A 24,791-nucleotide genomic window follows, 5' to 3' on the forward strand; every position below is an offset into this window, starting at 1 on the left:
GGTCTGTTATGTTAAGCTAAGAAATCTGCTAAGAAGCATATATTATTTATTATTCTTTTATTTCATTGGGTTTTTAGCAATAGTTGCACTTTTGTTGCACTTTTTTGTGTTTATTTCATGTTTTGAAAGATTGCGTATTACTGCAAATATATTTTTTTTTACATAAATCATAGTGGTTACAAATTTTGGGTCGCGACTTAATGACTAAGGAACATGTTGGGTCCCGAGGCTAGACCAGTTGAGAACCACTGCTATAAAGCACTAGGCGTGGTCACCACACTCGCCCTTCCTCGGAAAACAGTTTCCAACAGAAAAGTTTCCCAAGGGACCTCAGGGCACGCTAAGAGCAGGACGCTCAGCCAGTACTCATATAACTAGGTTATATACATAACCTATCGTTATATAGTCGTACTGGCGAATCGCATCCTGCTCTTCGCCATCGAGATATGGGGACAGAGCAGACGCGAGGACCGACAAATGCACCCCCTGAGGACCCGAAAGCCCACAGTAGGGGGGAGGGGAGTCCCGTCACCCCTCCTTCCTAGTGAAGAGGGGGCGGCAGTCAACTCCACCCAAGTGCGAAAAAGAGGGAACTAGAAACCTCCAAACGCACAGCACAGGCAGGACCACGTGTGACACAACACCTTGTGGTCCACACCCACACATCCCTGCTAACCCACCGAAAGGTGGGAAGCAGGGGAGGTTCCAGACCTCAGAACTGCCTGGGAGACAGAACCCCCGGTCATGTCCACAAGGTAAAACCTTACGAAGGGACCCGGGGAGGACCATGAGGCCGCAGCACAGATGTCCTCCACCGAGGCCTCTCCTAACAGGGTGGCAGAGGCCGCCACCCCACAAGTGGAGTGCGCCCTGACACCCCCAGGGGGGCCAGCCCAGCCAACGTGTAGCAAAGGGCAATGCCCTCGCACAACCAATGGGACAGGCGCTGTGTCGACAGTGCCTTACCAGCGCAAGAGCCACCGCAACAGACAAAAAGTTGATCGGTAGCCCTGAGGCCCTGAGTACGGCTGAGGTAAATCCCCAAGCCCGGACCGGACATGACAGGTGAAGGCTCGCCTCTAACTCACTAGCATGAGGAGGCGGATGAAAACGCCTGAACCACAATATCCCCGGAGCAAAAGAGCTTCGGATATTGTTTGGCACGAAGACTGGGTTAGGCCTCAGAGTGACACCGCTATCGAAACGAATAGACAGACACTCAGGCCGCACCGAGAGAGCACAGAGCTCACCCACACGCATAGCGGAGGTGATGGCCAGCAGGAACGCAGTCTTGAACAACAGCTGTTCCAAAGGCGCTTGCTCAAGAGGCTCAAACGGGGCCTCGGATAACCGACCGAGGGCCAATTGAAGATCCCAACTCGGAGCCAGAGAACGTTTCACCGGCTTAAGGCGCCGAGCGCCAAGCAGGAAACGCTTCACAAGAGGGTGGCCTTACACCACTCTTGGAAAATACGCCACCTACCCGCGTAACCCGCGATAGTGGAGGGAACATGCACGTTCCGGATGGTACAAACCACAGAAGGATCCATCCTCTCCAGACTCACCCTCTCACCAGCCAAACCATCAGCGGCTGGCCCAGTACAGGGAACTAACACAGAGACCCGTGCGCTTGAGAGAGGGCCCACGATGACCAAGGAACAGGCCATGACGGGGCTACCAAGAGCTGGATCAGGACCGGGAACCACACAGCTGCGCCCCGGTCCGGCGCAATCAGGATCAAGGACCTGCGCTCCTCAACGTAACCGCCCCAACAACTGACCTAACAGATGTATGGGGGGAAAGAACCCCAGGCGGCACGGCATCGGTCCCAGACCTGTCTGACTATGTCCCGACGTAATTCCCACCCGTCAGGGTGATGACCGCCCCGCAACATCACACCTGTACCCACATTCACCCTGCCGGGGATGTGGAGAGCCCTCAGGCTGCGCAGATGGAGAACGCCCATAGCCAGCTGCCCGCCGCCCGGTGCAGACGGGGGGAGCGTACTCCTCCCTCCCTGTCGATATACGACGCTGACGTCGTATTGTCCTTCCTGATCAAACACCGTTTGAGGACCAGAAGGACTGCCTTCAATACCAACACATTGAATGTAGCGCAGACCGGGCAGCATGGCTTGCCAGCTGCCCCCTACTGCGTTGGCCCGACGCGTCTCCAGCGAGGGAGGCGTCGGTGAAAAACGTGACGTGTGACAGCCTACTGCCCATGGGGACCCCCCTGGTGAGGACCCCAGGCCCTCCCCAGGGGGCGAGGTCCCCCAGTACTGACACGGGAACCTTAGCCGCTTCCACTTGCCTCTCACCGGGTCTATTTCCATACTGGAAAAAAACCACCTCCGTAACGTCCTCCTGGGGTGAAGAGGAGGCCAAGAGGGACCACGGAATGAGCAGATGCCATCATACCGAGCAGACGTATCACGGACAGCGCCGTAACCGTCCTAGGACGGAACCTCCCGAGCGTGTCGACAACACGCTCTGAGAGGGATGCCCATAGCACTCCACCCGTTGACTGGGAAGAGGAGTACTCTACTTCCAGTCTACAGCAAACCCCAGGCTGGTAGGAACCTGCCTGGTATGAGACCTGACGATCCACCTTGACCGCCAAGGACCAGAACGTCGTCAGGGCAGAATACACTTCATAACCCCTGACGACGCAGAGGCCCCAGTGCGGCCTCCACGCACTTGGTGAAGATGCGGGGAGCCCGAGAAAAGCCGAACGGCAGCCTCTGGTACTCATACGCTAAACCCTGCAAGGAAGCGTAGGTAAGCCCTAGGATGGAAGATCGGGGATGCGAATACGCATCCTACAGGTCTATGGAGGAGAACCAGGCCCCCACCTGACAGGTAGGAGACGATCCAAAAAATGCTGAACCTTCCCATGGGACAGGTCCAGCATGGGTCTGACACCCCCCCCCTCCCGATTTCTCAGGCACCAGAGAACACCGGGAGGAAAACGCCACAACGATGGCTTGCTTCGTCCACAGAGATTGGATCTCGTTGACCAGAGCTGTCACTGCTGGTGACCCTGACAATAAGGTCTGTACCAAACCCGAAAACGGGTGGGGTTGTGTAAATACAAGTCCCCGCCTCAGCGTTCTCTCCATCCACCTCGACATATGGTACTGCTGTAGCCATATGTGATGACACTCCCAACGCACCCGCCGCCATTTGGCGCAGGTCCGCTAGGAACTGTAGATAGGCGGCCCGGTCCCACCCGCTGTGCGTAGCCAACCCTGGACCCGTGCGAGCAGAGCGTTCCGTGTCGGGACATCTGACCCTGACACTACCCACGAGGCAATCGCACCCAAGGGGGGACCCCGACAGAAAGGGCCGGTTTGATACGGGGGAAGCTGACATCAGTCTAGGTGACAAAAGCTCCCCCACTGAACACCCCTCCAGAACATGCTGAGGAGTTGTTCTGCAGCTGGACATGCAAGGTGTGAGGCCACCATGGGTTCCTACACACCGTAGCCCTGCAGTGATATTACTACCACCCAAATCATGCGCACCTGCGAGACCACTGCCAATCTTTCAGGAGTGGGAGGCACCAACATGATACCCGGCCTGGCGAAGGCGAGGTCGGGGAAGCCTGCACTGTGTGCCTCAAAAAGGTTTCGAGCCCCCCTGCTGACAACACTTGTAGTTGACAGACGTAACACCAGGCTCAACCAAACACAGCTTATGGTGTGGGAGCCGCTTGACAGCACAACATTCTCACGGACAGACCCAGGCTCAGCCATCAACTGGGTGTCAGCCCCTGTCCCAATGAGAAGCGAAACGTGGGGCCGCATGCGCTTCAACGAAGGCTTGCAGCCCGCAGCCAAAGGAAACAAATCAGAGCCTCTTTTCCGCTGGTGTTGGGGGAGGGAGTGATCGGAGAGCGGGCTGCTCGTGGCAGGACGGCGACGGCTTGTATATTCCAAGCCGAGCTCATCCAACATGGCCGATCCCTCGGCCGCCAAGGCTGTCGGCCTTGTGGACACCTGTCGACTCAACGCCCAGGATACCTCTGGCGGGGGAAAACATGGCCGCCTGTTGAGGGCCTCGCCATAGCCGCTGACGAGGCCGTGCTCTCACCTCTGGCTGCGTGGCGTGAGGCGGTGTGGGGCCTAGGACAAATACCGCCCGCGCTCCAGCGGAAGACCAAGATCCTCTGCGGCGAGGGGAGCCATGAGGGAACTCCCTGTGGTTATAGCTTGCGGCTAGGTCAAAGCTAATAACGTCAACAACCTCACGCGATGTTTCGACGTCGGCTGGCCCTCAAGGCCCTGCCACCAGACACCATTTTTGACAGAAAAAACAGCAATTCGAACACAGTTACTAATCGCTGCCAATTCCATACCGTGGCCGTACAGGCTTTAACAGCCCACCAGCCACTCGCCGGGCCGACCCACCTCATGGCGTCGGCCGGGCGGGGCACTGTTTCAACATGTCAAAAGCAAAGGACTGATGCTAACATGGAGCACCAGTGGTGGTTGCAACCAGCAACCTCCACTGTGGTGTGCACCATGAAGGGGTTAATGAATAAATGAACTAAACACCACCAATATACTGTAGAATGGGCTAGCCCATACACACAACGTTAAAGGGATGCGGACCAGAGAACCAGTCCCGCATTCATTCATAATATTCACAAACAGCCCTAGACCTCAGCCCATTTACCCATGAAAAGGTAAACAAAGCCCCCCCGCAATACTCCCACAGTAGACACCGATTGACCGTCAGCATGAATGGTTAAGAGGAGGGAAGACTGTAGAAAGACATCCCGCAGCAGGGACACAAAACAGAAACAGTAGCCCAACATAGCATAGCGTTAGCCGCAGGCTCCAGGGTAATGGGGAAAACAACAGCGTTTACCCAGACATCCTGCCCTGGCGCCGATACACAACTCGGTTGTCTCCCGGGACAACTCGAGCAACATCACCAACGCCAGCATTGTCATTGCGCCGTCGGAACATGCCGAAGATTCCAGGGGTTGGCAAATCTCCGGTAAACACTCAACATTGCGCAATTTCTCTAAACTTTTCATTACACTAGTTCACAGGGTGCAAGCATCCGCCATGATGGAAACGAAATAGAGGAAGGGCGAGTGGTGACCACGCCTAGTGCTTTATAGTACGTCACTAGGGCGGGGCCTGGTCAGGTGCTGGGTGCATTTGTTTTATTCGTTAATGAAGTACAGTAGGTACTGGAGATGAGGTATATCTCGATGGCGAAGAGCAGGACGCGATTCGCCAGTACGACTATATAAGTATAGTTTAGGAGTGATCCGGGATAATTCCTGAAAAGCGAGTTATAGAGTTATAGCGAGTTATAGAAGCGTTGGCGTTTCTTGCCTGGACACGCTACTATTTCCAAATCAAATGTATATAATAGGTATTATGTTTCTTCATGAATGCATGAAAGGGGGGGGGGGGGGAGGGGGGGCGTTTTTTTTATGCTTTGATGACCAGTAACGGCATTCGTGTTGAACACTACAGACGCTGATCAGCTGGATGGATATGAAAACATTGTTGGATCAAGCTGAAATTGATGTCAGATAGTCCTTACCTTTGGTCGGGGGTATTCCAAAAAGAATATTCCAATTGTCTGATCGCAATTTCCGCAGTATTGGTGTCCATCTGGTCCCAGACATAATTTGGCACAGCAGTGGTCGGATGAAGCGATTTACTTGGCTCCGTCTAAATATAGCACCCGGAGACATTTGAGTGTAACACATGGTTAGATATAAGGTTTCAAAGGGTGGCATCTGGCAGGATGCGGCCGGTATTGCACTTTGGCGATCTCAAAATCCAGTTAATGCACCGATACTAACAACCGCCTTACTGCGCACGTCTATGACGACACTGTTGACACCACTCCGTGACACGCACGCCCCGCGACAACACTAGTAGTTTCGGGGGGCCTACCACCCCCCCTGAATTAAAATCCTAGGGGAAACGCTTCCTTCTCATCCTCCTCTCTGCCACCACCTCTGTTTTTATCCATTTACTGAGCTATTTTCTTAAATGTTCTCCCATTGGTCGAGGCAGGCGGTCAGGGAAACCAGGCACAGTGCTCAATGGAAAGGTCGGCTCTGTACTCATCTACTGTAGCAATACTGTGACACTACTGTATAGTCAGGGGCCTCAGTCGTGTCCAGTTCCATGCCACTAGAGGTCAGAGTGCTCCACAGAGAGAAAGCATGGGCTAAAATTAGATGGGTGACCTGGTCAGGTTTTAGGTGACACTACAAGTGTAGGATTTCACGTGCCAGAGCAGGGGACTGAACATTATGTATCACAGCAGAGTAAAATAAGGATTAGACTATACATAGAACATAATTAACCTCAGATGACATGACGGAGAGTCAATTCAACATAACCAAATGCTTATGAAATACAGAAATATAGCCCCCCAAAAATGCCCCCACTGAAATAGTTAGTTAAAATAACAGAAACACCACATCAACTGTCTGTTCTAAGTGAACCAGTGCTCTTTCTCCCTGTCCACAGAGGTGTCCTTTCACTTCCAACACAGAGTGTCCACCACGTAGGATCAAATGCCTCTTGGGGTCACAGAGTGTAGGTCACTGGTTTATTGTTCCAAGTCCATTGTACAAGGGCTGGAGCTCCCTTGTAGTGTGGTCCATAAGGCAGGTCCCATTACTCACGCCTGCTGAACCCAGCACAGTGGCAGGCAGACAACCCTCTCCACTGACAGCCATTCCCACTATGATCAGCAAATACAGGCACTACCCCTAATCCATCCAGGCTCTCCATTGTCACTCCACTGTAGGCATTATAGCTAGGCCACAGAAAAAAAGAAACATGAAAAGGCTGGTTGATGGAAGTATGTACAAATCTGAAGTAGGGCCAAAGCAATGCAGTTTCTTTTGAATGTTGGGCTGAGCGAAGATAAGAGAACTCATCCATTAAAAGTTGTTTTGTGATTATGATTATGTATTAACAAATGCTGTTGTCTTCATGGGTCGTTGTCCAAAAAAATGGGCGTGTTCCTCAAGAGTCAAGACCAATCCAAATCCCGTGCGACGAAACCCGATGAGCACAAACAAGTCAAGTTCACCGCTGCCAGCACTGTAGCGTAGCTTTAACTCTGTCAGGACACCAGAACCCACTCATTCATCCATCCACTCAGTGGAAAAAAACACATTTTGTCAATTGGTAGCTTTCGTTTTTTTGACAGCATAACTATTTATTCCGCTCTGATCGGGCAGCCGCTGACAAAGTCGCTGAACATCTAACGTCACTGGAGGAGGAATATGACAAAGATCTTGTCTGCTTACCACGTTGTAAAATCACTGAGACATGGATGTCTCGTCAGCAGAAGACTCGGAAATGCCTCTGCCTCGCTGAGACCGTCTACCAAACTGTTCAGTGTGAAGGTAACGTTTAGGAAACGTGTCAATTAAACGTTTTCTCTTTTAGCTTCGCAAAGTTAGTCAGCCTAACAAACGTTATTATTCAGCTAATGTCCATACTGTGTGCCACAACAGGTTAATAACAACATATCACATACTGTAACTACGCGGTGGGTATACAAAGCCACAGTGTGCAGATGTTTTAGATCCACTTTCCACTGAAAGGGAGTTCATGTTACCCAAAGAAAGTTTACAAGCTACCCAGCTAAACCTGTTGTGCAATCATTAGTTGAATTGCATCATCATAAAAAAAAAGAAGCAGCCATCAAAAATTCATCATCATGTCTATTTCACAAGCAATGTTTTAATAGTGATGGCATGCCTCATTCATCCCAGGCCAGATTGTTAATCGTCAGTGATGCAGTGGTCAAATAAAAAATATAGTTTGTAAATATTCAATATTAACAGTATTATCAGTATAGTACTATTTGATTCCCTTAAAATACAGTGTTTATGTAAATTGAGTCAATCTGATGACACTACTTACACAATGCAATCATATTTAGGCTATATCTAAATGTATTAATTGTGTTTTTGTTTATACTTCTATCCACTGACTCAAAATAAGTAGCCTTAACAATGCTATTTTTGTATCTTTCTCTCCATCTCAAATACACAAACTCTCTCTCTCTCTCTCTCTCTCTCTCTCTCTCTCTCTCTCTCTCTCTCTCTCTCTCTCACACACATCACACACACACACACACACACACACACACACACACACACACACACACACACACACGCACACACACACACACACACACATTTAGAATATTTTATTTATGTCCACATAAAAACAAGGTTTAAAGGACACAAATATTAACAGTGCGCTTGTACATTGTGGGATTATTCGGATACAATCGTGCCACACACACACACACACACACACACACACACACACACACACACACACACACAGAACAACAGAATTGCCTGTCTCAGCATTCACAGCGGCCCAGCCACTTTCAACACTAGTAGGGACTGGTTCCTGTATCTTACGCTTAAATTGAAAGTATTTTCCATATCTCCCAGGAATGCATATTGTAAATCGTGTGCCCAAAGCCTCCCCTGGGGCCCCTTTAATAGACAGAAGAGGCTTGGGGTTTCCTTAAAGGTTTGTGTCATCAGCCTGTCTGTGTCTCCTTTCTTCTCCCAGGCCCAGACGGCCCATCTCGTCCTGGAGGATGGCACCCGGATGAAGGGCTACTCCTTCGGGGCTGATGTCTCAGCACCCGGGGAGCTGGTCTTCAACACTGGGCTGGTGGGGTAAGAAGAACATAAGACACTAATGACCTCCATAATCCACACATAAACACTAATTGATTTATATTTTATTTGATTTTATTAGGGATCCCCATTAGCTGGTGCGATAGCAACCAGCTAGTCTTCCTGGGGTCCACACACAAAAAAACATACAAAAACACAAAAATCACTATTGCAAAAACAAAATTATTAAAAGTCAGTACACACAATGCATAATGAAACTACTGTAACAATTAAGATAGCTAAAATTACATTAGTGTAAAACAAAAACAAAAAATTACTTTACAGTGTTAAAAACAATTTAAGATTCTTTTTAAAAGTGAATCTACTGTAAATGCAGCAGAGGTTCCGAGGCAGGCCATTCCAAAGAGTTAATGCTCTAAAAATAAAAGATCTCCCCAAAGCGCTGGTTCTAGGACCTGGCAATTCAAGCTGCCCACTACTGACCTAAACACTCATGACCTCCATAATTCACACATAGACACTAATGACCTCCATAATCCACACATAGACACTAATGACCTCCATAATTCACACATAGACACTACTAATGACCTCCATAATCCACACATAGACACTGATGCCCTCCACAATCCACACACGTCTAGTAATGACCTCCATAACCCACACATAGACACGAATTACCCATAATCCACAAATCCATAAACCCCAACGTGATTCCTTCGAGGCTGTGCACAGGGACACTAGCAGGGCATATGTCAGGGTATTGCTAGTGTGTTCTATTACAATGTCATTATAGACATTGTGGTATGCAAATTACCCAGGGATTTGTTATTTGATAGTGGCAAGCCTTAAATTATGTTGAAATGAAAAGAGTCTGCACACTGTTAAACTCCACGCTCCAGTTGTGTGTTTATTGAGAGATCATTCAACGTTTCGGTCCCTGATATAGGTTATTATGGGATACAAAGGGGGGTGACAGTGGCTCAGGAGGTAGAGCGGTTGTCTGGTAATCAGAAGGTTCCTGGTTTGATTCCGGCTCCTCCCGGGCAGCGTGTTGAGATGTCCTTGAGCAAGACACTTAACCCCTAACTGCTCCTGATGGCACCTTCGGTTGCCTCTACCATCGGTGTGTGTGTGAGTGAATGGGTGAATGTGAGGCATAAGTTGTAAAGCGATTTGGATGAAAGCGCTATATAAATGCAGACCATTACCATTTAGAAAAATCAACACACAGTGAGAGCGAGTTTAACAGTGGGAGGATTCTATTGATTACGATGCTGATTCTCTGTCCGCCCTGCCAGAGTGGATATTGTGCCTCTCTACTTTTTGAAATCATCAAAATGATAACCGTGTCCAATGAGCTGTTTTTCATTGACCGTATTTACAAAGCGGCTATTTTGCTCTTATGCCAATGCTCAGGTTGGGTTCCTTTCTATTCTGTTTCCACCAACCTGAGTGTGGCATGAGAACAAAATGGCAGGCCGCATGAATATGTTCAATAGCGGTGTGCTGTATTAGTATGAAATGCACGTCACGTTACTATACTATGAATACGATACACAATCATATGTTTGACATAGAGATGACATCGGGATATTAACAGTAGCAATAAGGGCAAATCCTGCCAGATACACCCATACTCCCAGAAAATGGAATTCAGAGCTTGTTTTGCTTCCTCGGTTTGACCAAGGAAACTATAAAAGAAGGAAGGGTCATCACGTCACTGTGTAGCGCGTGAACGCACATTGGTGCCAAGTGTGGAAAATGTTCAGTTTGGCCGACATTGAGTTGAACGGTATCAGCCGGCCCCTTGTTTATGACCCGTCATTTAAACAAGTTATTACCTTGGATGTCAGAATCATCTGCATTTAGTTGCATGGTTAGCTAACGTTTGATATATTGGTTGATGATTATTTTTCCTCAGATAGCTTGTGTATTTATTAGTGCTGTCAGGCGATTAAAAAAAGGATTTGTAATTAATTAATCTAATTAATCACATTTTAATCGCATAACCATTTTATGCCTGATATTCTATAATCATATTTCAAATTGCATGTGTCCGGATGGCAGAATTCAGTACTGTATCTACAAAACCTTCTGTTTAATCATCTTCCATCTATTAATTTGCTAAGATTTTTCAGGTCTGGTCAATTTGAGCATAGTGTTATTCACAGTCAAAGATAAAACATTTTTGTATTGATATTCTCATTTGGTTCATTACAATTTACTCAAGCCTAGTAACAGACACAGTATGTCTGACACTGGGAATACATTCCCTGTGATCCATAGATGTCCCTAGAATCAGATACCAAGAACATGCAAATGGACCATATAAAAAAAAAGTCTGTAAATGTGTATTCTACATTCTTATGGAATGAATGAGATTAAAAAAAAAGTTATTAAAACAATTTGTAATTAATTTTGAGTTAATTTTCATAACGCGATAATTTGCTGTGTAATTAATTAATCTAATTAACGCAATAAACTGACAGCCCTAGTATTTATAATTTGAATACAGGCTTCAATAGATCTGGCACCAAAGTCGGGCACCCAGCAGAGCATAGAACACTGGTATTCTGACGTAATGAACCTTCCTTCTTTTATAGTTTCCTTGGGTTTGACATGTTTCTGAAAGAACCAGGATGTTACGGCTGGACTTAAAGGGCCACTTCGCTGATTTTCAACCCCATCATTCTGTTGTGAGAAGGACATGTAGATAATCGGACATAAAGCGTACCAACGTGTTCTGTGTCTCGAGAGCTCAGCTGCATTGATTGATGTGAAAATCTTGATGAAATGCAGATTTTGTAAATTTGTATTGGCATGTTTTGGTAAATAGCTGAATAATACATCCAGTGACAAGAGGTACTGTAACACCTTTCCACTTAATGATGGCTAGTTAGACCATATTGAGCTCCAAACCCACTGCCCAGTCCTGGGATCCACTCCAACTGTATAACTGTTAAGTAACTGTGGGACGACAGGGGCTCTGGAGGTAGAGCAGTTGTCTGGTAGTCGGTTCGATTCCCGCTCCTCCCGGGCAGCGTGTCGAAGTGTCCTTGAGCAAGGCACTTAACCCCTAACTGCTCCCGATGAGCAGGTTGGTACCTTGCATGGTTGCCTCTGCCGTCGGTGTGTGAATGGGTACGAATGTGAGGATAAAAGCACTATATAAATGCGTCATTTACCATTTAACTGAGTGGCTCAGCTTCACTTCGGCTCAGCTTCGCTTCAGAACAAGAAATGCACTTAATGGGTCGCTCAGTTCCACTCACCCTGAGCCGCTCAGAGCGTTGCTGAGCACTTTCTGACCAGGCTCAGTATACGGAAGAAATGTATCCTACGCGGACGGATGGGTCATTAACCCTTTCACTGCCACACTACAGAAGGTTAACCTTTCACTACCACACTACACACGGTTAACCATTTCACTACCACACTACAGAAGGTTAACCTTTCACTACCACACTAGACATTGGTAGTGTGGCAGTGAAAGGGTTAACTTTCTGTAGTGTGGCAGTGAAAGGGTTAAATGCGGGTTTCTCAGTGCTCAGATAGAGCAGAACGTTAAGTGATTAAAAAATGCGTTCAGTGCTCACGATGAACATTCTCACCGTGATCGCTCAGTTACTTAACACATTGAGCGCCATAAGCTTCCCGTGTTTACGGGACACTATAGGTTTTGAGGCGAGCAGATCTGCTAGCGATTGCTTTGGAAGAGCTCCTCCCCCTCAGAGCGAGTCTTGATAGTCCGGTTCATTCATTGCCTCCTGATCCATTTCTTTCTGAGTTCAAAAGGTAGGCTATACTGCCACCTGGTGAGATTCGATCGGCATTGCAATTCCAATGTAGGCAAACGAGCCAGGGACACATGAGCCAGGAATGATCCAGATGATGGTTTAGAACGGGGATCAGAACGTGTTTGGCACTCAAGCTTTGGCGGTGAAACATGTAATATTACGTGTTTGGCCCCGAATGAGTTAACCACTGCACAGCTCTCTTATGGTTTACAGTACATCACCACTATGTGAACAAACCACTTGATTAAGTCATAGTTGATGTTTACCATGTCATACTACAGCACCACCGTTTCACAAACTCATGGTGTGAGCCCTGCCCCCTTCTCCCCTAAGGTACCCCGAGGCCCTGACGGACCCCAGCTACAGGGGGCAGATTCTGACGCTCACCTACCCCATCGTGGGGAACTATGGCGTGCCGAACACCCACGAGGTGGACGAGCTGGGCCTGAGGAGGAATGTGGAATCGGAGCGCATCCAGGTGAGCCAGGCAGGCAGCAGGCTTGGTGGCAGCCATTAGGAACCAAGTGTTTGTATGTGGTGTTTGGACGTCCAGAAGGGAGGACATTTTCAGGCTTTGTGGATTCTTCTACATTCGCAATTGACCATATTCACATGGTGGCCATTTTGCTCTCATGTCATGCTCAGGTTGGGATTTCCTTCCAGAGTGGAAAGGAATCCCAACCTGAGCATGACATAAGAGCAAAATGGTGGCTGTGTGAATATGGTCAATGTCCTTCTTTCCCCCCATTATTTCCTGACTTGTTTTATCACCAATATGAGGTGATACCGTATTTAGATAGAATAGCTGTGCTATAATAATAGACAAAGCAGTGCTACTTAATCTGTAGTTTGATTACATTCGTGTTGATAGATTCATCCCCTTGGGGAAATTCAGGTATCCAGTAGAATAAAGTATATGAGAGGAAAGAAAGACAAAGAACTAAACCCTCAGGATTCCCATCCATAGGAAACAACTCCTTCAAAGAAATGCGCACAACGCTTCAAGGATGCACATCTTTATTACATATTTATTACAGAGTATGCACAATGAAAGACGAACAATGCATTTAGCAAGAGTGCTACATTTGGTTTTGTGATAGACGATGCAGTGTTGCTATTTAATCTGTAGCACAATGAGAAAGGTTGCGTTGTTGCCACCAGTAAACTGAGAGGTATAGTCATCGTAGCTCTGCTGTGAACCGTATGACACGGGAAGCAGTATGATAGCCTCCTCTATTCCACATGCCTGTAACAGGTGGTATATGCTGGCCTGCCCACGGAACGGTTATTTCTGCTCTTTCTCTTGGAGCAGAGGGGCCTTTAGCCACTTCCCTAGTTCTTCTGACAGCTGCAGGCAGAGAGACATGTGTGTCGCAAGGTCTGCAGCAGCAGCGTAGCATAAACTGGGATTTGAACCTGCAGAGTCACAACTGCCTCATATGTGTATATAGATGGTTTCACTGGCATTCTGCTGCTAGGGAACGGTTTGGAACAGGGTCCTTTTACTGTTGTCACTTTGAAACCGTCCACACTGAGCCGGGGGGGGGGGGGGGGGGTTAGTGGACCTTCCGGTTGGTTAACGTTGGTTAACGGCAGCTTGGTGTTGTGCTGTGGTGCGTCTAGGTGTCTGGTCTCCTGGTGCAGGACTACAGCCATGAGTACAGCCACTGGAACTCTGTCAAATCCCTGGGCCAGTGGCTCAATGAGGAGAAGGTAGGATTCACTTTCACTATATACTGTACCAAAGGCTTGAATCTCAGTACTGTTTGACAATGAGAGACGGGGACCGTGAAGATTTCCCCAAGTTTCAATGTTGATTAATTGTTTGAAGGTTCCTGCGTTGTTTGGAGTGGACACCAGGATGCTGACCAAGATCATCAGAGACAAGGTATCTAACTGCTGTATTAGATGGGCAATACATCAATATTTATTGTTTATCATCTATCTGTCTCATCGTATCATGTTTATTTCCTCTTCTCTTGATACTGTGATACACGATTCAAACATTTAAGTCAGATTTTTCATAACATTATTCTTTGAAAGATGAAGCACAAAAATGAAGCAAAAAGGCTGAAATGCTTCCTCTTAAAACGTCACAAACAAGCTTCATTGTGTTATTTTAACCCTTTCACCACCACACTACAGAAGGTTAACCTTTCACCACGGTTAACCTTTCACCACCACACTACAGAAGGTTAACCTTTCACTACCACACTACAGAAGGTTAACCTTTCACTACCACACTACAGAAGGTTAACCTTTCACTACCACACTACAGAAGGTTAACCTTTCACTACCACACTACAGAAGGTTAACCCTTTCACTACCCCATTACAGAAGGTTAACCTTTCACTACCACACTACAGAAGGTTAACCCTTTCACTACCCCACACTACAGAAGGTTAACCCTTTCACTACCCCATTACAGAAGGTTAACCTTTCACTACCACACTACAGAAGGTTAACCTTTCACTACCACACTACAGACGGTTAACCCTTTCACTACCCCATTACAGAAGGTTAACCTTTCACTACCACACTACAGAAAGTTAACCCTTTCATTACCACACTACAGAAGGTTAACCATTTCACTACCACACTACATAAGGTTAACCCTTTCACTACCCCATTACAGAAGGTTAACCTTTCACTACCACACTACAGAAAGTTAACCCTTTCACTACCACACTACAGAAGGTTAACCATTTCACTACCACACTACATAAGGTTAACCCTTTCACTACCCCATTACAGAAGGTTAACCTTTCACTACCACACTACAGAAAGTTAACCCTTTCACTACCACACTACAGAAGGTTAACCATTTCACTACCACACTACAGAAGGTTATATATCGTACTTGCATCGCGTCCCGCTCTTAAGCCATACCGAGATATACCTCATCTCATGTACCTATTGTACTCAATCAACAAATAAAACCAAAATACACCCCTCACCTGCCAGGCCCCGCCCCTAGTGGCGTGCTACTTAGTACTGGGCATGGCCACCACTCACTCTTCCTCTATTTTCGTTTCCATCATAGCGGATGCAAAGACGCCCTATGCAACTAGTTGATATGAAAAAGTTTAGAGAAATTAGGTTTGAGTGCTTACCGAAGATTTGCCTACCCCTGAAATCTTCGCGGCATGTTCTGGCGGTTCTGCGACTCTGCAGCGGGATGCATTTTTGATGCATCTCAGCGTCGAGTTCTGTAGTCTCCTTGTCTTGTTGACAGCAGACAGAGGCACAGCGTGTGAGGTGTAGCTATCGAGCTACCTCGCACAAGGTAGGACTTACGCCACTAGGCATTATCGCTGGTGTTAGTAAATGCTGCTTGTTGTGAGTTGTATATTGCGCCAGGGGCAGGATGTTTGGGTAAACGTCCCTCTAAGGCTATGGTTAGACTAGTGTATTCCTGGCGTTTTTTTATACGTTTTTGACGACGTTTCATGTCCTATCTACACAGAAATGCGTTTTTTGGCGTTTTTTTGTGGATACGGCTGAAACGCAAAATTGTGTTTGCGTTTGGAGATACGCAAAAAAAACGAGTCGACAACAGCGTGTAGTCAGCACGGAGCAGTTGTTGCGAAAACGCCCATGCGCAGTAGATACCATCTGCGTGCCTTTCCGGTGACAACAGTGTGTGTGTTTGGGACAGAGCTCCGTGTCCCAAATAGCTTCAGCTACCATGTGTTGTCAAGTTATTGTTATAAGGACCCCAGTCCAAGCTACAACAGTCTGCATTCCCTTAACAATTGTTTGTATTGAGCCGTATTGTATTGTACCCATATGCAATATGTTAAATAAAGTTTACATCCATTCATTCTGCTAGCATTACCGATTGCATGAGCAGCTGGCTAACGTGAGCTATCAGGATTCAGACCCTGTTAGCTCAGAGTTCCTCTTTCAACTTAACAAGCATTAAACAAAATGGCCCAGTCATCTATTCACCTTTGTTTAATACACACAGCGTTGTCTCTAATGTTATCTAACTACTGATAGCTCGCGATATCATCAGTTTCGTGCTGGCTAAGTAGCGTGAGCTAACGTTAGCTTCTAGCCACAATGCTATATTGTTATAATGGCATACTCCATTGACGTTAGCATGCAGCTAACAATGCTACCGATCGTTTTTTAGACTAAACTATCCGCTCTTGGTGGTCACTTGTGTTGATGTTAGTTTTGTTTCATCAACAAATGACAGGCAGAACACACAGTGAATGTATCCGTTTTGTTTATTGCACTTTTATTAGGCTTTGCTGAAAAAAGAATTGCTGCATTGAGTGAGCAAGCAAGATGGTGGCGCGGCATAGGCGCCTGCCTTATTGACATTTTCTTTGCTGGAGCTTCCACCAGGAAGTGTATTGGCACATTCGTTCTGATTGGTTGAAATTGCCTTCATGTTTGCCACCTACTGCCACCTACTGCTTTGGCAGTGTACTACATCAGTGTGCTCGGCTGACAAAAACGGAAAAAAAACGAAAGTGTGACTCAGGCGCACGACGTCGCGGCGATACGCATAAGAAAACAATACGAAGATGATACGAAAGGTGTAACCTCTGCCTAAGAGGTGGACGTTTCCCAGGCTGTCCTGGAGCGCGCTGCTAATACTAAATGCTATAAATGCTGGGTCAATATTCTACTGTTCCCCGCTGTGGGATGTCACTAGGCATGACAAATGCTGGCGTTTGTGATGTGCTCGAGTTGTCCCGAGAGACAACCGAGTGTGTATTGGCGCAAGCGGCGGGATATCTGGGTAAACGTTGTTGTTTTCCCCGTTATCCTGGAGCGCGCGGCTAACGCTATGCTATATTAGGGGCTACTGTTTTCTGTTCTGTCTCTCTGCTACGGGAAGGTCTGTCTATACTACGGTCTTCCCTCCTCTCAACCATTCATGCTGACGGTCAATCGGTGTCTACTGGGGGAGTAGTGCGGGGGGGGCTTTGTTTACCTTGCCCATTCTACAGTATGTTCGTGGTGTTAGTTAATTTATTCATTAACCCCTTCATGGTGCACACCACAGTGGAGGTTGTTTTTTGCAACCACCACTGGTGCTCCGCTCGGCGAGTGGCTGGTGGGCTGCTAAAGCCTGTACCGCCACGGTATGGAATTGGCAGCGATTAGTAACTGCTGTTTTTTCTATGAAAAAATGGTGTCTGGTGGCGGGGCCTTGAGGGCCAGCCGACGTCGACACATCGCGCGAGGTTGTTGACGTTATTAGCTTTGACCCAGCCGCAAGCTATAACCGCTCAGGGCTCCCCTCTCCGCAGAGGATTTTGGTCTTCTGCTGGAGCTTGGGCGGTATTTGTCCTAGGCCCCACACCGCCTCTCACCGTGCAGCCAAAAGAAGAGAGAGCACGGCCTCGTCAGCGGCGATGACGAGGCCCTCGACAGGTGGCCATGTTTTCCCCCGCCAGAGGTATCCTGGGCGTTGAATCGACAGGTGTCCACAAGGCCGACAGCCTTGGCGGCCGAGGGATCGGCCATGTTGGATGGGCTCGGCTTGGAATATACAAGCCGTCGCCGTCCTGCCGCGAGCAGCCCGCTCTCCGATCACTCCCTCCCCCAACATCAGCGGAAAAAGGGGGCTCTGATTGTTTCCTTTGGCTGCGGGCCGCGTGCCTTCGTTGAAGCGCGTGCGGCCCCACTTTTCGCTTCTCATGGGGACAGGGGCTGACACCCAGTTGATGGCTGAGCCTGGGTCTGTCCGTGAGAATGTTGTGCTGTCAAGTGGCTCCCACACCATAAGCTGTGTTGGTTGAGCCTGGTGTTACGTCTGTCAACTATAAGTGTTGTCAGCAGCGGGGCTCGAAACCTTTTTGAGGCACACAGTGCGGGCTTCCCCGACCTCGCCTTTGCCAGGCCAGGTATCATGTTGGTGCCTCCCACTCCCGCGAGATTGGCAGTGGTCTGAAAAGAAGAGGTGTGCGTGATTTAGGTGGTAGTAATATCACTGCAGGGCTACGGTGTGTAGGAACCCATGGGGTCCTCACGCCTTGCATGTCCGGCTGCAGAACAACTCCTCAGCATGTTCTGGAGAGGTGTTCAGTGGGGGGGCTTTTGTCACCTAGATTGATGTCAGCTTCCCCCGTATCAAACCGGCCCTTTCTGTCGGGGTCCCCCCTTGGGTGCGATTGCCTCGTGGGTAGTGTCAGGTTCCGACCCGACTCCACGGAACGCTCTGCTCGCACGGGTCCAGGGTTGGCTACGCACAGCGGGTGGGACCGGGCCGCCTATCTACAGTTCTTGGCGGACCTGTGCCACATGGCGGCGGGTGCGTTGGGAGTGTCGTCACATATGGCTACAGCAGTACCATATGTTGAGGTGGATGGAGAGAACGCTGAGGCGGGGACTTGTATTTACACAACCCCACCCGTTTTCGGGTTTGGTACAGACCCTATTGTCAGGGTCACCAGCAGTGACAGCTCTGGTGAACGAGATCCAATCTCTGTGGACGAAGCAAGCCATCGTCGTGGCGTTTTCCTCCCGGTGTTCTCTGGTGCCTGAGAAATCGGGTGGGGGGGTGTCAGACCCATGCTGGACCTGTCCCATGGGAAGGTTCGGCATTTTTTGGATCGTCTCCTACCTGTTGAACACTGTCAGGTGGGGGTCTGGTTCTCCTCCATAGACCTGTAGGATGCGTATTCGCATCTCCGATCTTCCATCCTAGGGCTTACCTACGCTTCCTTTGCAGGGTTAGCGTATGAGTACCAGAGGCTGCCGTTTGGTTTTCTCTGGCTCCCCGCATCTTCACCAAGTGCGTGGAGGCTGCACTGGGGCCTCTGCGTCGTCAGGGGTTATGAAGTGTATTCTGCCCTGACGACGTTCTGGTCCTTGGCGGTCAAGGTGGATCGTCGGGTCTCGTACCAGGCAGGTTCCTACCAGCCTGGGGTTTGCTGTAGACTGGAAGTAGAGTACTCCTCTTCCCAGTCAACGGTTGGAGTGCTATGGGCATCCCTCTCGGAGCGTGTTGTCGACACGCTCGGGAGGTTCCGTCCTAGGACGGTTACGGCGCTGTCCGTGATACGCCTGCTCGGTATGATGGCATCTGCTCATTCCGTGGTCCCTCTTGGCTTCCTCTTCACCCCAGGAGGGGGTTACGGTGGTGGGTTTTCCGGTATGGAAATAGACCCGGTGAGAGGCAAGTGGAAGCGGCTAAGGTTCCCGTGTCAGTACTGGGGGACCTCGCCCTGGGGGGTTCCTCACCAGGGGGGTCCCCATGGGCAGTAGGCTGTCACACGTCACGTTGTTCACCGACGCCTCCCTCGCTGGAGACGCGTCGGGCCAACGCAGTAGGGGGCAGCTGGCAAACCGTGCTGCCCGGTCTGCGCTACGTTCAATGTGTTGGTATTGAAAGCGGTCCTTCTGGTCCTCAAACGGTGTTGATCAGTGTAATATCCTAGGGATATCTGTGTAGCCCATAGCCTACCACAGCACAGCAATGATGCGTGCGTGATGACGTGTTACGTATTCCAGTCATCCGATATGCAGATGCTGTTCTTTGTGTTGTCATTGCTGCCCGGGACGTGAGAATAAATGGTAACCCAATAAGCATTCGCCCGATTCCATCATTCCCTATAGACACTAAGAGTGACGTTTAGCGGAATATTACATGGTGCCAGAAGCCGGGTCTTTTTCGAACCCGTGCCAAGAAAGAAAAAGAGAAAGAAAGACGATATGGAGGCTGCAGCAGTACCAATGCCGACGATGCATTGGGAATCCTCAAACCTACCTGACGCATGGAAAAAATTCCGCCAGCACGTCGAGCTAATGTTTAGCGGACCGTTCAACGGCAAGACAGAGGAAATCAAATGCAGTTACCTCCTATTATGGATCGGGGAAAAGGGAAGAGACATTTTCAACACCTGGCAGTTGTCCGACGACGACAGGAAGGAGCTTAAAAGCTACTACGACAAGTATGAAGAGTACGTTATGCCAAAGGCGAATCCCATATTTGCAAGGTACAAATTTCAGGAGAAGGTCCAGGGGCCTAGCGAAAGTGTCGACCAGTTTGTTACAGAACTAAGACTGCTCGTGAATGACTGTAACTACCCCAATAGTGAGGAGATGGTTAGAGATAGAATTGTTTTCGCTACAAACTCTGTAAGGGTCCGGGAGAAGCTATTGAGCCACGGGGCAGCGCTAACGTTCGAGAAGGCCATGGACATAGCACGCTCCCACGAGCTAGCCCAGGTACAGATGAAGCTAATGATTAGCCCAGGGGCTAACGCTAGCCAGGACGTGCACGCGGTCGGCAAGAAGCCGTACGGGGCACATACACAGCTCACAGCCATGGACAAATACAGAAGCAACAGAGAAGACTCGACAGATAACACATGTAGGAACTGTGGAAGAGAGCGCCACACGGGGTCAGAAGACTGCCCAGCTAAAGGTCGCAAATGCAATAAATGCCAGAAAGTCAACCATTTTGCAAACGTGTGCAGAAGCCGCACGGACGTGCACGGCAAGAGGAAGGACGTGCACGAGGTATCAGAGGAATGTGCATGTGCGCAACAGGATGACGAATGGTTTGTGGACTCCATCGTAACTGAGCACGCAGATACGAAGCGGGAACAGGCGTTCGCTGAGTTGGAGGTTGGTAAAGTAAACAAGCACAAAATAAAGTTTAAAATTGACACTGGTGCACAAGCGAACGTAATGCCAACAGCAACCTTCCACCAGATGTACGGTAAAGTGACACTAGGCCCACCATCCAGCCGACTCTCAGGTTATGGTGGCCATGCTCTCAAGGTAGAGGGGTCATGCAAACTCACATGAACATTCTAAGTGCATCACTACCAGATCTGGTCGCGTCGTTAAGCCAAGAGTAAAGCTTGACATTTAAGATCCTAAGACCCTACTCAGTGGACCCTGAATCATTACGGCCACGTGAAAGTGAAATGCATGTAAAAAAAAAAAAGGAGAGAGGAGGAGATATTGTAATTACTGTAATTATCATAATAATTGACATGTCTTGAGACCGTTTTCTACTTATATTGTTTAAGTATACCGTTTCTGCCTATATTGTTTGAATATAAATAATGGTCCACAGGTGTGTGAATATAGAACAAACGGTACCGTATATTCTAAAGTAATGTTTTCAGGATTCTAGGTTGCCACCGTGAGTTTCATCTTAGGAAGGGAGATGTAATATCCTAGGGATATCTGTGTAGCCCATAGCCTACCACAGCACAGCAATGATGCGTGCGTGATGACGTGTTACGTATTCCAGTCATCCGATATGCAGACGCTGTTCTTTGTGTTGTCATTGCTGCCCGGGACGTGAGAATAAACGGTAACCCAATAAGCAGTCGCCCGATTCCATCATTCCCTATAGACACTAAGAGTGACGTTTAGCGGAATATTACAATCAGGACGGACAATACGACGTCAGTGTCGTATATCGACAGACAGGGAGGAGTACGCTCCCCCCGTCTGCACCGGGCGGCTGGCTATGGGCGTTCTCCATCTGCGCGGCCTGAGGGCTCTCCACATCCCCGGCAGGGTGAATGTGGGTACAGGTGTAATGTTGCGGGGCGGTCCTCACCCTGACGGGTGGGGATTACGTCGGGACATAGTCAGGCAGGTCTGGGACCGATGCCGTGCCGCCTGGGATTCTTTCCCCCATACATCTGTTAGGCAGTTGTTGGGGCGGGTATGTTGAGGAGCGCAGGTCCTTGATCCTGATTGCGCCGGACCGGGGTGCAGCTGTGTGGTTCCCGGTCCTGATCCAGCTACTGGTAGCGCCGCCATGGCCTATTCCTTGGTCGGCGAAGGTCCTCGCTCAAGCACACAGGTCGCTGTTCAGCACCCGGTGTTGTGCCAACGTCTGATGGTTTGGCTGGTGAGAGGGTAAGTCTGGAGAGGATGGACCCTTCTGTGGTTGATACCATCCAGAATGCGCATGCTCCCTCCACTGTCGCGCTTACACGGGCAGATGGCGTATGTTCCAAGAGTGGTGTAAGGCGGGGGGCAGGGACCCGGTGTCCTGCCCCCTGGATGCTGTCCTTGTTTACCTTTAGTCTCTCCTTGATAGACTGTCGGCTTCGACGGTGAGGGTATATGCAGCAGCTATATTCTCTTATCATGAGGGATTTGAGGGTGATGTTTTGTTCAGCCACCCTCTTGTGAAGCGTTTCCTGCTTGGCGCTCGACGCGTTAAGCCGGTAAAACGCTCTTTGGCTCCGAGTTGGGATCTTCAATTGGTCCTCGGTCGGTTGTCCTTGGCCCCGTTTGAGCCTCTTGAGCAAGCACCGTTGGGACAGCTGTCATTCAAGACCGCGTTCTTGCTGGCCGTCACTTCCGCTAAACGCGTGGGTGAGCTCTGTGCTCTCTCGGTACGACCAGAGTGCCTGTCTTTTCGTTCCGATTGCGGTGCCACTCTGCGGCCTAATCCTGCCTTCGTGCCTAAAAATATTCGGAGTTCCTTCCGCTCCAGGGATATTGTGGTTCAGGCGTTTCATCCACCTCCTCACGCTAGTGAGTTGGAGGCGGGCCTTCACCTGTCATGTCCGGTCCGTGCTGGGGGATTTACCTCAGCCGTACTCAGGGCCTCAGGGCTACCGATCAACTTTTTGCCTGTTACGGTGGTTTTCGTGCCGGTAAGGCACTATCGAAACAGCGCCTGTCCCATTGGTTGTGCGAGGGCATTGCCCTCTGCTACACGTTGGCCGGGCTGGCTCCCCCTGGGGGCGTCAGGGTGCACTCCACTCGTGGGGTGGCGGCCTCTGCCGCTCTGCTGGGTGGGGCCTCGCTGGAGGACATCTGTGCTGCAGCTTCATGGTCCTCCCCGGGTCCCTTCGTAAGGTTTTACCTCATGGACACATGGTTCGAAATTAACGGGGGCTTGGGGCAAAATGCCCTAGAAAATTGACCAAATGCCCTCGAAAATCAGTTAAGGGGGGCAATAAAAGCCCCCGACAGTTTACTAATTATATATATAATTATATATATGCTCTACAGTGCGAGCATTTCCCCCGTATTTGCCCCTAATAATATGTGTGTGTGCGCGAACCGGAAAAATCATTTACTTGCAGAGTGAAGATTACAAAACAGCTCCGCTGTTAATAGTTAAGAAACTGGACTGAAATTCAGTTTTTGGGTGGAATGCAAAGAGGGAGGGAGGCGGGGCCCGCTGCGTGTTACAGTGCTTGAGAGGTGCTGCGAACACAGACAGACAGACAGAGAGCTCTGCTCTGCTTTCAGCAAGCATGCATAGTGCTGTGTAACATTAAGTTACACTGCTATCTTAACGTTAGCAAGCTAAGCATCTGCATAGCGCGACCTGTGTAACGTTAAGTAACTTGTGTTCGGCGGGGAAAGACGTTCCATTTGTAACACAACTCCAAAGAATAACATCCAAATGATCCCGATGCGCATTTCCTTCATTCCACAGCGCTGAGCGCGCAACGTATTTCATTGATCGATCTGACAACAACACAACTTGCCCTCAGGGACAATCATATTTAATCTATTTAGATAGAGTATGTATGTATTATTTACAGATAATTGAAGGTACCTCAAAACATGAAACCAAGCCATGTCACACATCGTGTGTGTGTGTGTGTGTTACTTGAACAATTGTCACTCTGCTCCTAAATTTCTGTGTGCTCCTAAATTTGTATTTAGATTTTATTTATTAACATTTTATTTAGGAGCACATGTGCTCCTTGGGAAAAAGGTTAGCGTAGAGCCCTATATATGGAGACATTAACATTACGTTATCAAACATAGGGACGAAGACTGTAAAAAAAAGTGTCAACAATGTTTTATAATCTTTATGTTAATTTTCATTATAAAAATGTTGTGCCCCCGAAATAAAAAAAAAAGCCCCCGAAAATCAATTAAGGGGGGCAAAAAAAGCCCTTGATTTTTTTTAAATTTCTAACCCTGCATGGACATGACCGGGGGTTCTGTCTCCCAGGCGGTTCTGAGGTCTGTGGCCTCTCCTGCTTCCCGTCCTTTGGTGGGGTAGCAGGGGTGTGTGGGTATGGGCCACAGTGTGTTGTGTCACACGTGGTTCCGCCTGTGCTGTGTGTTCAAGGGGTTCTAGTTCCCTCTTGTTCGCACTCGGGTGGAGTTGACTGCGCCCCCTCTTCATTAGGAAGGATGGGGTGACGGGACTCCCCTTTCCCCTTGATGTGGGCTTACGGGTCCTCAGGGGGTGCATCTGTTGGGCCTCGCGTCCGCTCTACCCCATATCTCGGTATGGCTTAAGAGCGGGACGCGATGCAAGTACGATATATAACGATAGGTTATGTATATAACCTAGTTATATGAGTACTGGCTAAGCGTCCCGCTCTTAGCGTGCCCTGAGTTCCCGTGGGG

At 48.8% G+C, this 24,791-nt stretch overlaps 1 protein-coding gene across 1 annotated transcript in view; it reads left to right on the forward strand.

The window, feature by feature from the left end:
• The first annotated feature begins 7,137 nt into the window (after window positions 1-7,137).
• cps1 (carbamoyl-phosphate synthase 1, mitochondrial) overlaps window positions 7,138-24,791 on the forward strand; it is a 255,494-nt gene continuing 237,840 nt past the window's right edge. Inside the window, exons 1-5 of the mRNA XM_084309709.1 lie at window positions 7,138-7,401; window positions 8,594-8,703; window positions 12,798-12,942; window positions 14,088-14,177; window positions 14,296-14,352. Of these exons, the coding sequence (XP_084165835.1) occupies window positions 7,279-7,401; window positions 8,594-8,703; window positions 12,798-12,942; window positions 14,088-14,177; window positions 14,296-14,352 (525 nt within the window). The 5' untranslated portion in view covers window positions 7,138-7,278. The remainder of the gene's footprint in view (window positions 7,402-8,593; window positions 8,704-12,797; window positions 12,943-14,087; window positions 14,178-14,295; window positions 14,353-24,791) is intronic.

The sequence above is a fragment of the Notolepis coatsorum genome (assembly GCF_963971535.1).
Source record: "Notolepis coatsorum genome assembly, chromosome: 3".
Taxonomy (NCBI): domain Eukaryota; kingdom Metazoa; phylum Chordata; class Actinopteri; order Aulopiformes; family Paralepididae; genus Notolepis; species Notolepis coatsorum.